At 28.5% G+C, this 16093-nt stretch overlaps 1 protein-coding gene across 7 annotated transcripts in view; it reads left to right on the top strand.

Annotated features, from left to right (window-relative positions):
- LOC117172702 (trichohyalin-like) overlaps positions 1-16093 on the top strand; it is a 113919-nt gene that overhangs the window by 86593 nt on the left and 11233 nt on the right. For all 7 annotated transcript variants that reach the window (XM_033360863.1, XM_033360857.1, XM_033360858.1 and 4 more), the window contains 2 exons: positions 9328-12403; positions 14484-14753. In XM_033360863.1, coding sequence (XP_033216754.1) covers positions 9328-12403; positions 14484-14753 — 3346 coding nt within the window. The remainder of the gene's footprint in view (positions 1-9327; positions 12404-14483; positions 14754-16093) is intronic.

Raw genomic sequence — 16093 nt, 5'->3', positions numbered from 1 at the left:
ATATTTTTAATTTTTTCAATATAGAAAAATTGATTAAACAAATTTATATAACTCTTCAGTTTTTTTAGTTAGGAAAAAATAATAAATAAATATCATAAGAATATTTTTCTCAATTTCCTTCTTTTTTTTTAAATATATTTTTTTTTAATAAACAGATATTTGAAATATTCTTTAAGTTTTCTATATGGATCATGATAAATTTTAATTTTCCTTTAACTAGTTACTGAGAGCCCTTATTTTTAGTTTATTGTTGATACAATAATAAATTATTTACACAATTACGCTTGTTAACTTGCATTAAGTATTATCTCACTAAGTAAAAAGTGGACAAAAATTTTTAAATGTCTAAAAGAATTTCAACTTTCTAGCATTATGCAGTGAGAACATTATTAAAAATAATAATAACTTGTTTAAACAATGATCTTTTTTCACTTAAATTAATTATTACCTCACTTATTGAAAAGTGAACAAAAAGTTGGATTTTTTAGAATAGAAGTATCCATCTACTATTACTCTGAGAGAATCTAGTTGATAATAATAACAAGTTTTTTAAACAATTATTTTTGTTAACATTCATTTATTATTATTTCACTTATTATTTGTTATCAGTCTAGAAGATGTCAAAATTATTAGGTTTTGCTTTTATTAATTTATCAATTATTTCACTGAGTAAAAAGGGTACGAAAAATTTAGAATCTCAAATATTATAGAAATATTATAAAAAATTTTATAAGAATATTATGAAAAAATAATAATAAATTGTTTCAACAATTTTTTTTTAATTCAAGCTGACAAAAAGTGGAACATTGTAGAAAAAACTGCAACTTTCTAGCTTTATTCTAAGAGAATATTGTTATAAATAATAATAAGTATCATAAGCAATTATTTATGCTAAACCTAATTCATAATTGCTTTGCTAAAACTGAAAAGTTGAAAAAAAATTTGAAAATTCTAACGTAACCACGGCTTTCTATCTCCATTCTAAGATAAAATTGCTATAAACAATAAGAATTTGTTTAACAATATAATTAAACATCTAATATTAATAGAAAGTAATACATTATGTATTAGAAAGATTTTGTTAAGGAAAAGCACCAAAAATCATAATTAGGGCCAAAAACTTGCAATAAACCATTTTGTACACATTCTGTCTTTTTGGCACCCTAGAAAACAGACTTGTCGAGGTAATATTTAAAAAGTAATATTTTTATTTCAATTTTATGGCTAATTTTAGAGAAAAATGTAAATTTTCAACTACATTTACCTAATATTGATGATTGTGAATAAAATCTACAAAATCGAATTTTTTATGGGAAATACCGTTTTTTAGGACAACATTCATAAAAATTTGAAAATAAACAAATTTTTGGATCACCCTATTATTCATTTTTGAAATCTCTTAATCTCCTGAAATATCTAGTACTCTATTCCTTAAAATCCCTCTGATTTATTCAATCTTATAAAATCCTATTAAATGATTTTTAATACCTTTATATTTGAATAGGTCACATGTAATCTAAAAATTCATGGAAACCCTTGCAATATTTTGTAATCCTTAAAATACCTTCAAATATAGTGAAATATATTTTAAATGTTTCAATTTTCTTGAACAAGTTTGATGCCATGTAAAATTTTTTTTAAATTTTTTACATCCGTTTAAAATCCATGAAATATCTTGAAATCTCGTCCACTTTATAGCATATTGAAATCTCGCAAAGTGCCTTGAAATACTTTGAATTTTCTTGGGATTCCTTTGAATGTATATAGTTATTCAAAATCCATATAATAATTATAGATTCCGTAATTTATAATTTTTTAATATATTTTTATTTAAAAATCTTCAAAATTCCTTAAACTGTCAGGAGGCCTTTCAGAACCACTTGAAACCCCTGTAATAATTGTAAATCCTTGAAACATCGCTGGTATTCCTGAATCAGACTTGAAATATTTTTAAATTCCTTCAAATCTTTTAATCCTGTAACCTACAGTACACCAAAAATCAAAGTGATTTACATTTAGAACATGAAAAAAAAATAAGAAAAATTTTGTACTTGTATTAAAACGTCCAAAATTTGGCTAATTTCATTGCTTAACATTCTGTAACTAATTTCTCTAAACTGTCACTAACTACATTTCCAACTTTTTCATTTTACCCAAATTAATATTTTCTGAAAATAAAATTATATTTTTCTTTAATTTAAATTAATATAGGAACATTCTTTGTAAACAAATGAAATTTTTCAATGTTATATTTATTTATAAGGGGAATTTACTGTTCATAATCTACTACATCCGAGAATTCTGAATCGATTTCGATGCTTTTTAAAAATAAATTTTTAGAATTAATTTATCAAGTGGAGTGATCTTTACAATAAAAAAGAAACATAAATTAACAGTGCTTACTTCTATAACAATTTTAATAAACAAATTGACAATTTTTTGAATTTTTTTGAACTAATGATATTTTAGCAAACTACTTGTGTCACCAACTCTTGGTTGTTAATATTATTGGCATTGTTGCTTAGTAATAATTATTATTTATTAAATTCTAACACAGGGATAGCTCAAAAGTACTTTCCTACTAATTAAATGTGTCACGAACTCTTAATTGTTATTTTTGTTGACACTTTTAACCAATTAAATGAATAGCCAGATATAGTAAACTTCTTATAATTATAAGTAGGTATTGTTATTAAATAATAATAATTTATTATATTCTAACATTATTCACTGAGAATAATTTAAAATTATGAACCATTGCTGCATTCCCTTTCCGCTATCACATCGTTTTATTTCATATAAAAAACATACTTTTTCCGTAAAAAATCGAAATTCAACATTTGTTTATAACTTGGTTAAAGAAAATTAAAAATCGAATTGGCGACACACTTTTTTTATGAAAAATTACATGATTTAGTAGAGAAATAATCTTTTCTATTAAAAATATTTGATTCAATATTTTATTTATAATATTGCTCTTCACAATATCAATATTTCATGTTTAAGTTTTTTCTGTGTTTAACAATTAGAACTTTTGATTGATTTCAAAGTAGTTTGATAAAAAATCAGTGCGATCTAACAAATTAAACAATAACTATTATTACATTATGTTTAATAATTATTATGAAGGTTATTTCTGCGGAATATTAAGGCATTTTTACTTTATAAAAATTTATAACAATCGGGTTGCATCCTAAACTAGATATTTATATTTCTGAAGTATATGTAGTTATGTACTTTCATTCCGATATATAATAACGATCTATTTTGCCTTTCTCTTCAGAGAAAAAAATAATATTGATGAAATATATTATATAGAATATTATACTTTTAAACAAATAAATAATACATTTATTATTAAAAAGGGTTGAGAGCAAATTAGATTTCATAATATCCAGGATTTGCATATGCACTACTTTAATATTAGTATAGTTATATAGTTTTTTTTCCATTTGTTTTTGCAGTTTCTCAAAAATATATTTCTGATTGAAAAATATGTATCGTGTTCTAGGGGCTTTCAGATATTTCTCAGAAGCATCGCTAATCCATGTTTTGACTCGCCTTACAGACAATATTTTTTTAATAAATAAATACATTCTACATTTTAGATTTCAAAGGCAAATCTTAACAGAATACTTTATCATGAAATATAGTTTGCTTCGCTCTATTTTTTATATTTTCTCAAAAATAATTAGAATGAGTAGATTCACTCTCGATGAATGAACATTTTTATTACAAAATAATTAAATTATTTATTTAATTGTCATGAGCAGTTAATAAATCAAAATGTCAGCTGCTGCATTTTTGATGTTTTAATGAACTCATATACTGATTCCATCCTTAAGTTATATAAACTTAATAATTAATCGCAACGCACCAAAAAATATAGCAATTGTAATTGGTATAAATATATAATGCAATACAGTAAGAAACAAAATTTACAAAAAATTCAATTATTTCGCATTTTCAAGTATAGGCCGTTTAATCTTTGAATCCTTTCTTTTCCTCTCAAAAATAATATCTAGATAAAAGAAATTTTCTTGAACAACAGTTGTGATTATTATTAACAATTATTATACAAAATTCAAATTTTCAAACACACAATATTTTTCTTTTCTGCAGCGTAACTTATTTCACATCAAGAATAATGTTATTACCAAAAAAATTGCCATTTTACAACAGTTTGATAGTAATAATTATCATAAAATTTATCAATTCTTATGAAAAAAAATCACTTTTTTGGCCTTTTTAAACTTATAAGGCTTTTTCAGGCAAAATAGAGTTCTCACGGAAAGAATAAGTAATTTCGTCGAGAAGGAGAAACTTATAAGTTAAACAATTTCGAACTGTGGATTTGTTTAGAAGAATTTAATGAAAAATATAATTACCTATTTTGTTGAATAGTAATACATTGTGTCAGGATAGTATTCTTCAGATTCAAAAACACTGGAACCTGGATATAGTCCTTCACGATATAGGTCTGATTATCACAGGTTACTCTGGAGCGAGGGGGGGGGTCTCAGAAAAACTCATTCCAGATATAAGCCCAATGGTAAGGATATCGGGACTATATCGAGGTTCCAGTGTATATGTACCTACAAAGTTCAAGGTTTTTTTAGAAAAATAATTATTTCGAAATCTCGAGTTTCAACTGATCGCCAAATCTAGTACATTGTTCCTAACATGTTTTTGAATTTACAAAATCAAAACCAAATTATACTCTCCAAATCTGGACTGAGGAGACGAATAAATATGACCTGATTGCTAAGTAATCATAAAAAATTTTTACCCGTGGAATGGAAATTCTGGCTAAGATAAAAATACGAGATACCTCGCGTGCGTTAATTTCTTATCATATATATTCTTTGAATAAATCGGTATATTTCTTTATAGTCAAAAACTTTTAAGGAACAATTGACTAGATTTGGCGACGAGTTAAACACAAGATTTCAAAAAGATGAATTTGCTGAAAACCCCATGGTCCTTGAAGCTCAAAATTCTTCAAATTGTGCAATAAATTTATATATATATCGACAAGAATTTTCATGAACAAATACATTTTTATCGCAGTTTTGAGGAAAGAAAATTTTTCTTTTTTGCAGGAATTTCTTTTCATCTGAAGAATAATATGCTAGCACAATGGATTGATATTCATCAACATAATTATCATTGTATTTAAAAATTATTATAACGAAATTCACAGTTAAAACTTTTTTTATAAGGATCACCTTCTCGGCGAAATCACTTTTTCGCACACGGAAAAAAAATTCTTGAGGCGAACGAGTGAATAGAAAATATATTAAACTCAAAGAAAGTGTACACTTGAATTAGGTAAAACGTTTATTTAGAAGAGTTACACATTTAGTTACTTTATGTAAATTGTTCTCGTAAATCAGGAATTTGGGCAAAATTGCTAAGTTGGAAAGTTTATTATTTTCGACAGATTATGTATAATTATATTATCTACAGATTAGAAAAAAAATTTTGTTGTTATAGAAATATATTAACTTACAGTAGCCAATTTTTCGTCTGGTATCGCGAAAATGAATTTCCCTGAAATCCGTGTAATGCATTTGAAGGTCAAGTTTGTTGTTTTTATCGCGTTTCTTGATATTTCAATATTATTATCGCCTACATTCGAAACAAATGAAAATTATTATTACTGCATCATAAACTCCATTTAATATTAATAATCGCGCACATTTTAAGTGGTAAAAAGCGTTTAATTGTCCAAAGTAAATCTCAACTGTCACTGCTCCCGATTAGACCGATTAGACTATTTTATTTCGCTACTCCCATAATGCACCGGCGCTCTTCCGACAATTGCTTCAGACACCTATTCTTAATATCCCTATTATAGCTATACTTATTAGGGGTTTGACTATACGATATCCCTGGTATATGCAAAATGGTCAAGGATATTCATTTTCGCTGATTTAAACATCAACATTTTCTATAAAAACTGTTTAAAAAATTGGCGAAAACAACGTTATCGTACTAATGTTAGTAGCCGAAAATGTAAAAATATTAAATATTTTTTTCCCTCCATTTGTAATCTAAAATACATTATTTATTTATTTGAAAGTATGATCTGCAGTGCACGGGCATCTTAACAATTTCTTTCAAACATTCATTTGAAGAATATTTTCTAAAAATCTTGGTAACACTAAATTAATATTGAACTAAAAAAGTTATATGTGTGTTATGTTACATTATTATTAATACGTGTTCCCAAAATCACAATAAACCATTTTTCTTTTTTTTTGTAATCATCAGTCTTGACGCTTCCAAGAATGCTTTCCATGCCGCGACCTTGGGTATCCAGTTCGCCGTTGAGAATTTATTGTAAAAAAATCGAAATCGGTTAAGAATTTTCGGTTACAGTGGATTATAAACAGTAAATCCTCCATCCAGCTTACTTTGCAATCCATATTTGCCAAATAAAAACTGTGAACTTCCTGTGGGATTATAACTCATTTTATGAGGTTTCTAAAAAAGGAAATTCATATTTTTTTATTCAGGCAACGTCCAGGGATACCGCCTACCCCCTCAATTTTCCCATTGAAAACACACCGGGGAAGTCCCTATTTTTACTAATATGAGACTAGAAGGCGTACATTTCAACTAAACGAGAGCAAATTATATGCATTTCTTAAGATAATTTCCCCGAGTATAAAGTGTGCATTAATTTTTTTTATTTAGCCCCCTCCCCTCTCCTCCCGCTAACCACTTCTCCTAAGCCCCAAAAGGCACCCTCTAAACTAGGTTCAAGTATTTTGCGATAAATTGGTCGTAAATATTACTTCTGTGTATGTTTTTTTATCACAGATCATTGGTAATGTACGAATTGAAAACTTTAATGTCTTTTATATTAATTATTCAGTATTTAAACAATCTTTTTTTGCTCAAGCAGAATTTTTTTTTACCTTTTTTCAAAAATCATCGGTACCCTCACAACGAGATAAAATAATTAGACACGATAAAATTCAGCGCAGTCGATTTAGATTGCTTTTAAGTGTGTAATCAATTTGTTATTGTTTAATTATACAATTTTTGACTGTGATTAGGCAAAAAATTAGAGTCCTTTGCAATTTTTTTTTTTCAATTCACAGAATTCTAGTATATTTGATATTTTTCAATTATCTATCATTGTTTAAGCCATTTCTATTTGTTTAAACTTTTTTTCCAATATAATAAATTTACACTTTTTCCGAGTGGCATCACACAATTAATTTCGGACGAAAATTAACACGATCAATTCACTTTATTTTTAAGTATTGAAATGTAAGTTTTGACTATAATAAGGCAGGAAAGTGTAGTTTTTTGTAAGGAGTCAATAAAATTCATCTGCTTCTCCTATGATGACCTTTTTCATTACTCACGCATAATTATTTAAACAGTTTCTATTTGTTTAAACACTTTTTCGGTAAACTTTTCACTATTTCTAGATGGTATAATCTAATTGGTTAATCGTTTATTGGTTTTTTCTATTTGAATTTAATAATTCAAGTTACACAAAAGTGTACATTTGTTCTATGTAATCAACAAAAATTTTTTTAACAAATGAAACTTGTTTAGACAACTGTGACTAAGGAATGAAAAGCGTAGGCATAGAAAGAAGTCATAAAAATTGCTAAAAAATCTGCAAAAAAATGTGCAGTCACACTTTAATAATGAAAAATTATTTGAACAATGAAAAATTAAGTCAATTGATTGTTCTGATTTTTGATTTAAACTAACTGGTTCATATCACAAAAGAAGGTGTGAATTTTTTCTATTTCGTCAAAGAGGATTGTTTAAAGAAATAGAAATTGTTTAAGCAATCGCTAATTAATAAAATACATAAAGGTTCTCAAAAATAACAAAGAAAACTGATATGTGATAATAAACATACACAAAAGTAATATTTACGACCAATATACCGTAAAATATTTCATCTTCGTTTAGTGGAAGGATTTTCTCGGATCACACTAGAAGCTGTGGGGGGGGGGGGGTCAAAATAAAAATATAATGCGTATGTCACATTCGGAGAATAGATTCTAAGGATTTCATGTAATTTGAAGTAGTTAATTTGAAATTTACACCTTTCAGTCTTATATACTTAAAATTATGGTGTTTTCCCATTTATTTTCAATGGTAAAATTGAGGGCGTAGACGGAACCCCTTAAGGTTTCATAATAAAAAAATACGCATTTTTCGGAAAATAAGTCTTATCCCAAAATAATTTTGAACTTTTTGTTTTTGACCACCCTACTGGACATCGATCTTCTCTCGAAATAACTTTCCAACACTTAAGGTAGTTGTTGTTTCAAAAGTCAAATATCTGCAAAATATTTTTTATGTGATTTCGAGAATCAAAATATTATAACTGATGTCATTTCAAATAAAAAACATTGTTTCTTATGAAAAATGTTAAAATTCACAAAGAAAACATTTTAATAAATAACGCTTTATTTTCTCCGGGAAAACATTCTCTACAACTCTGCTGTTTCCAATTTTGAAAGTAAATTTTTTTATGGCTGAAATCGCTAGAACAATTTTTTTTTGAAGAACAATTTTTTAAACAAATAATTACGTTTTAAGATCATTGAGTTATTTTTCAAAATTCAAAAAGTACAGTTGCAGAGAATGTTTTCCCGGGAAAAATAAGCCACCATTTGTTGAAATGCAATTTTTTTTTTTTAATTGGTAAGAAGCGACGGTCAGAAAAAATTCAATTGCAAAAACATAGTTATAATATTTTGATACTTAAAATCATATAAAAACTATTTTTTTAAGATATATGACTTTTGACACGACAACTACCTTAAAACAGCTTGCTCAACAAAGTAAAGAAACAAATGTATATAAAAGTTACTAAAATCAATCAGAATGGAGTAAAATTTCATCTAGAACATGAACTTCATTTTGCACTAAAAAATGAACCAGTAATCCTAATTCTCTAATAATCATCTCATAAACAGCCAAACCTTCATCCCAATAATCGAGACAGAACTCGACTACTCTACTGCATTGCAGACCTTTCCTCGAGGCTAGAAACGGAGCTCTGGTTTTTTAAAAAAAATTGCTGAAGGCCTAATCCCAGACTCTCCAAGGAATCATCCAAAAATCTAATCACTCAGGGTGCTTAGGGAAGCAAAATAATCCTAACGAAGCCAAGCAAAGACCCCAAAAGCAAAAATAAAATAAAAAAGCAACTCGCCAAAGCTTTTAACCGTCTTTCCAGAGTTTGGACTAAAAATGGGCGATGGGAAAATGGGAAATTACTCAAAATCCTCCACCTATCCCGATAAGCTTAAGTTTGAATTATCGACTGTGATTTCTTAGAGATTCACCGCCTACGAAGACCAGGAAACGAGACCAGGAAACTTCCAACACCAGATGCACTCCGGGAAAAAAAAGAAGAGATCCAAGTTCGAGTCCGACGAGAGATAAGAAAATCCTGCGTTCCAGACAAAGTCTCGAGACCCCAGAATCCATCGAGCTATGTCCTGCAAGATTTGATAACTATGAAGAGCAATCTTCTCAAGTTTCTACAGGATCGGCAGTTTATTTTAATCAGATTCAAAATCACAGTGAACTGAAATCCACCTTTTTAATCAGGGAAGTTATTCAAGGAAGTAGACCGGAAATTAATGAAGATGACAAAGAAAATGAGGTTCTGAAAATAGAAGAAAGTGATGAAGATACTTTTAAAATAGAAGAAATAGAAGACGAGCCTTTGAAGATTGAAGAGGAAGAAACTGAAGCATGGAAGCAAAATCAAAAAAAGAAGTCCATCTCAGGAAGAGAAAGTCCCAGAAAATTTTCCAAGTCAGGAATCTCAAGAAAATTTTCAATCGAAAGAACACCTAGCCCGGCTTTTAAGAAACCAGAAACTGAAAGCAGCCTAGAAGAAAATTCGAAAAGTCATTACGACCAATTCTCTTTTCTATCTCAAGGAAAAGAAGAAACAGCACAAGAAAAAAGAAGAGAACTTGAAAAAAGAAGGGAATCGAAAACTCGAGAACCTGAAAAAAGACGGGAATCAAAAACTCGAGAACCTGAAAGAAGAAAAGAATCCATAAAAATAAAAGAAGTTGAGAAAAGAAGGGAATCAAAAACGAAAGAACCCGAGAAAAGAAGAGAATCTATAAAGCAAAAAGACACCGAAAAACCAGAAGAAGAAATTTTCATAGACGATAACTGTTTCCGGAAAAGGGAACGAAAAAAGATTAAAGATTCAATTCGTGAGAAGCTCAGTAAAGATCTTCAAAATGTAATCAAAAATCGATTTATTCTTCCAGTGAAGAAACCAGTGAAGAAAAAAAGTCAAGACGAATCTAGAAATGTTAAAATCAATGTTGAAAAATATAGAGATGACAAACAACTTGAAAACAAAGCAGAGAAATGCATGTCTGAGTCTGAAAATTTTGTTTCAAATTTAGACTTTAGTCGAGGATCTTCTCCTGAAAAAGTTTTTGAACGTCCTTCTGATTATCAGGAAATCATAATCGAGGATCAAGCGATTCATGCCAGAAGGAGAAGTACCCCGAGTCCACTACCTAAGATTAAAAGTAGGAGAGAATCTGTTGAGTATTTGGAAACTATTAGTTCTGCCGCTAAAAGAAAACCTAGTTTTGAAATTAGAAAATTAAGTGGAGTTGAACGAAGCCTTGGAAAAGAGAAGAAAATTGCAATGGAGACAGAAAATCAAATAATAGAAGGAAAAAGAAAGTCTATTGATTTGGATAAACCCCTTCGATCAATCCAACTTGTTAAACAAGCCAATAAAACCAAACGTCTATCTTTGGAAGAAGTGGAAAATTTTTCGGAAGAGATAAGAGATCACAAAATTGTCAAAAAGCAAGAAGCGATTTTTGACATTTCTGATGAATTGAAAGAGCAAGCTGAAGAATCTGAAATGAACGATTTTGAAGCCAAAATGAGAGAAGTTGAAGCAAAGAGAAGAGAAGTAGAAAATAAAATGAAAGAAATAGAAACGAAAAAACGAGAAGTTGATACCAAGATAAGAGAAGTAGAAGAAAAACAAAAAGAGTTTGAATTCAAAAAATTAGAGGTCGAAAATAAGAAAAAAGAAGTAGAAACCAAAATGAAAGAAATCGAAACCAAAATAAAAGGAATTGGAGTCGAGGAAGAGGAGAAAATTATCAAAAAAGAGATTAAACCGGTATCGAAAAAAAGTTCTAGTTTGCAATTTGATCTCAAAGTGAGGCAAACTGGAAGAAAATCTACAGAAAAGAGACCAGGAACTTTGGATAGGAAGAAAAGCATTCCGAAATCTGAAGATGAAGTTGATAATATTGTGATCCACAAAGTTGTGAAGGAAATTGAAATTGGAATCCCGTCTAAAAGAATTCTTGCACGACAAAATTCTGACGAAAAATTCCAATCAAATTTTAGAACTTTATCTAGAACTTCTCCCATTCCTAAAGTTCGAAGAACTTCTTCAAAGTCAGAATCTGTAAAATCACCTCAAAATGATAAAGTAAAATTTGAGTATAAGACTCAATCTGAAATCGATTTAGAAAATATAGAAGGATTTGAAAGAACCGATTCTGTAGAATCCGCGTTGAGAAGATTTGATTCTATAGGAACTGATCCAGATTTTGATGCGAGTAAAGCCTCTTGTGAATCGATAAGAAAAACTCCAGATTCGACAAAATCAAAAAGCGAAAAAAGTGTAAAAACAAAGGGGGAAAAATCTTCGAAAAATCTTCAAATTAGAAAAAAATCAAGTACTGGGACAAATTGCGCAATATCAACACCCCAAAGACCAATTCCTGTTCTTAGAAATCAAAACAATTCTCGAAGAATTTCCGAGGATTTAAAAAATGTCGATTATAGCAGAATATCAACTGCGAGAGATTCGATTGAATTGACGAGAAATTTTATCAGGGCTAGGTCACCTTCTTGTAAAAGAAAATTGTTTGTGGATTCAGATTCTGGATTGAAAAGAATTTCTTCATCGAAATTAAGTTTCGATGAAGATGCTCAAGCTACTTCAATTTTTCAGGAAAAACTGAAAGTAGCTGAAAGAGGATTTGATAGGAGAAATAAAGGATTTTTAATTGAGAACCAAAGTCGACAGGATTCTGTTAGGCATTTCACTAATAATGAGAAGACTGGAAAGAAAAGTTTTGAAGTTTCTGTGAGGAGGGAAATTAGGAGGCAGGTTCAAAACCAGAGTTCCTGTCAGCTAGAGGAAAGTCGAGTTTCGGGTTCAGGGACTTTCATAAAAAAAGGAAAAAATCGGGGAGAAATTGAAAATGTAATTGTCCTCAGAAATACGAGAAGTCCGAGTCCGGATTTTGGTGAGAGGAAGCAAATTAAAAGTGCAAGGCCTTCTACGAGGAGAAGTGTTTCAACTTCGCCCTCAAAAAGTCCAAATAGTGATCTAAGAGTAAGTATTACTTTATATATATATATTTTTTTTTTTTAATTAAAAAAATTACTTTCTCAAATTTATAAATACAATTTATAAATCGTGGGCTTAGAATTTAGGACAATTTTTCAATAATCATTTGTTTTAAGGCTAACTTTTATTATTTCTTTTTTTCAATCAAAAAATTTATATTTGAAGTTTTTTTTCAAATTTCAGGGTTAGAATATTTTTACATTTTCAAAGTTTACGCGTACATTTTCTATACTTTCACAGTTTTCCAATAAAGGTTTAGAAGACTTAATATGTATGCATTTTTTTGACATTTTTTAATCATCTATTTATTTTATTTATGGGAATTCGATAATCGAACTTTTCTTATTTTTTTAAAAATGGCCGAGGTAGATTTTTTTCGTTTTTCCACAAAAATGATCATTAATTGGCAAAATTAACAGGAAAAATTATTTTTCTGTTTTATTTAAACCAGGCATTAATTACAGTATTAATAAGTATTTTTTAGATACTTTTCAGTTTTGATTTTTGAGATTTTTTAAATTTCGTAATTAAGAAGTTTGTATAAAGATTCTCATGAATTTGAAGAACTTAAATTTTAAATCCTCAAATATAAAAATACAAGCAATTTTAAATTTAAACAATTGAAGAATTAATTATAATTATAATTTGAATCTTCCTTTAAATTTAAAGTTTAATTTCACTCTTTAATAATGCTATTTGAAATTATTTTGTTATAATGTAACCATTTGTTCATATTCAATTTTATATTAAAATTAGTAAAATATTTGTTTATAATGAGAACTCAGCATATAAAAATATAAATAGAGAGTTCTATGCAAAATTTAAACTAAAGACGGCATTTAAAAAAAAATCAACATGAAATATTTTTATTCGATAAATGACCATTTTTCAATTATTTTTATCTAACTTCAAATTGTTTGAACAATTATTATTTGTTGAAACAGTATTTTACCGCTAAAAGACATTAAAAGTTTTTTTCGACATAAATTGTACAACTGGCGAATATCAAGTGTAATATTTTTTTCACATATTATTTCCATAAAGTAATTACGCAATTAATGAACTTTGAGAATAATATTTTTTATTCGTTCCCCTTTTAAATCTTAAAAAGTTACTACTTTTCAGAATCAATAACGCAGTTAGACAATGCTAAGAATGATCTTTTTCTGTAAGCTAGTTTTAAGTTATTCCAAAAATTTTCGTTTTTTAAAAGAACCCAAATTTTTCAAAGAACAATAATTTTTTAAACAGACTCGAAAAAAAGGGAGAATATTCTTTAAATAATTACAAACTGTCTTTTTTTAATATCACTTTTAACATTTATTAATTGCATCATTAATTTCAGAAAATATTAACTTTAAACGATTTAAGTAAACAGAAATTGTTTAAAAAATCGCAAAACATGTTTAAAAAATATGTTATTTTGTAAATTGATCAAGCATATCAGTTGTACAAATATAGCAACTTTCACGATTCACTGGAAACAAAATAGTTTAAATAAATAATAAATGTTTTAAAAATTAAAGGTTAGTTTCAAAAAAACTCTTAAACCTGTTCACTTATTGAATAAAAATAAGAAGTGTAAAATTTTGGTTCAAGTATTATCTTTAGCTTGAATTTTAAAGAAAGCTACTATTTTGCATATTTTGGGAATTTTCCGGGCAAAATACAAGGGGATTGAAACAGTCTAAATTAAAAGTTAATGAAAACTACAGTCAAATGGATTAATTTTATATATGTGGGGTAAATTCAGACATTTCTAAATTTATATTTTTAATTAGCTAAAGCTGTTTTCAGAAGAGTCTAGAATCAGTTAAGGCTTGAAATTTCTGACTAAACCCACCCTAAGTAATTTAAAACATCCATTCAGGAAATTCCGAGCTTCACCCACATGTACGAAATTACCCTAGATTTTCGTATCTGAAACCACATGCTAATTTTAAAAATCCGGTTGCACGGGTCAAAGTCGACTGGTTAGAAAAAAGAAGAAATGTGAATTTTTTGAACCACCCTATTATTACATAAAATAAAATTCAGTGAACAAATTAATATTAATTTCTTTCAGCGAGCTTCTGCAGAGTCAAAAAGTTCCGATCTCAGCATTGCAAGACGTCCGATTCATCACACTCCGAGCACAGAGGAATCTTTTCAAAAAGAAGAAACATCCCATTTTTCTCAAGACGTCGTAGATGGTCCGATTTTCGAAGATTCACATAATCCCTTAGAAACTAACGAATTTGAAACCCTAGAAAAGAAATGTACCGCATTTATTGTCGATATTGACGATTCGACAGAAGTTAAAAAAACGCCCAAAAAAACAACTCCTAGAAATGAAGTGAGTATAATGGTGTAAATTTTTTATTTATAAATACAGTCAAATCTGGATTTAGTGCGGATTTTTTAGCCCCGAAACTTTTTTGTCTCTTTCCTGTTCCTTTCTGTGTTTTTTCACGCCTGAGTGAACCCCGCACATCCCCACAGTTTTCGTCAATACTCGAAAACACTAAATCTAGAATTACTAAATCCAGATTGGAATGTACTAGAACATTGTGGGCGCTAAGCGCGCATTAATTACCCTTTCTTTAGAAAAAAGTCAGTTCATTTTCAACACTTTATTGTAAGTTTGAAGGAAAATCTTCTTTGATTTGAGAAAGTTGCATGGGATTTAAAAAAGTTTCTTCTTTATAGCGATAAAATTTCAGACATTTAAATGTAAATGGTAAAGTTTTTTATTTACTTATTAATTCATTTAAATTGGAAAATTATTTTTCTTATTAATACAGGTCGTATTTCTTAATCGATTTTAAAGTTGTATGTTTACAAATTCTCAGCATTAAATTCTTAAGAGAACTGTGGTTTGCGATTTGTTATTTTTTTATATGTTCATACAAAAATTATGTATGTGATTAGTATAAACATTTTTTCAAACATAAACTAATATTTATCATTATTACATAAAAAATAGACGTTTTTTTCATAAAATAATGTAACTAACAGTGATACCAAAACTGGATATGAGACACTAAATAACAATTTGCGTAATTGTTAATAACAATTTCTATTTAAAAAATTATAAAATCTACCGTTTGATCGTAGAAAAAATTTAATTTGTCTTTAATCGTTTTTATAGTAAGCCTAATCATAGTGTAGTTTAGAACCAACTTGATCTAGAAATCAAGGAACTAATAGAGAAATTCGAATCCAAGATTGATTCGAGTGCCGAATCTTATTTTATTTTTTCAAAGTTTTCTATAATAATCTAGAAAAAATTAATTGTTTAAACAATTAATTTTTATCACAGACTTAAGATGGTTACTGCCCAACATGTCGAAGACATTTTCGGTTAGGATTGGATTTTATTTTTGATTATTTAACACGGGACTGTCCCGGTATGTATCATCAATCACGGACGCATTTTATAATGCAATCAAGTGATCTGATGAAAGCAGTGTGCCCGGACATATTGGACAAAGCCTGGCTTTACCCCATCATTGACGGACAGGGTTGCAGTCAAGTAAACCATGGGGGACCTACAGCTTAAGGTGGGTTCCGAACCACCAGAACCTCGGTAAAGGTACATAGAAAAATTTCCAGAGGTACTGGCTCTTTCTGTATAAAAATGATAAGAATATACACTGGAACCTGGATAAAATATAATTCGGGCTTGGCCTGCAA

Source organism: Belonocnema kinseyi, chromosome 5 (genome assembly GCF_010883055.1).
Source record: "Belonocnema kinseyi isolate 2016_QV_RU_SX_M_011 chromosome 5, B_treatae_v1, whole genome shotgun sequence".
Taxonomy (NCBI): Eukaryota; Metazoa; Arthropoda; class Insecta; order Hymenoptera; family Cynipidae; genus Belonocnema; species Belonocnema kinseyi.
This window is presented reverse-complemented; position numbering and strand designations above follow the sequence as displayed.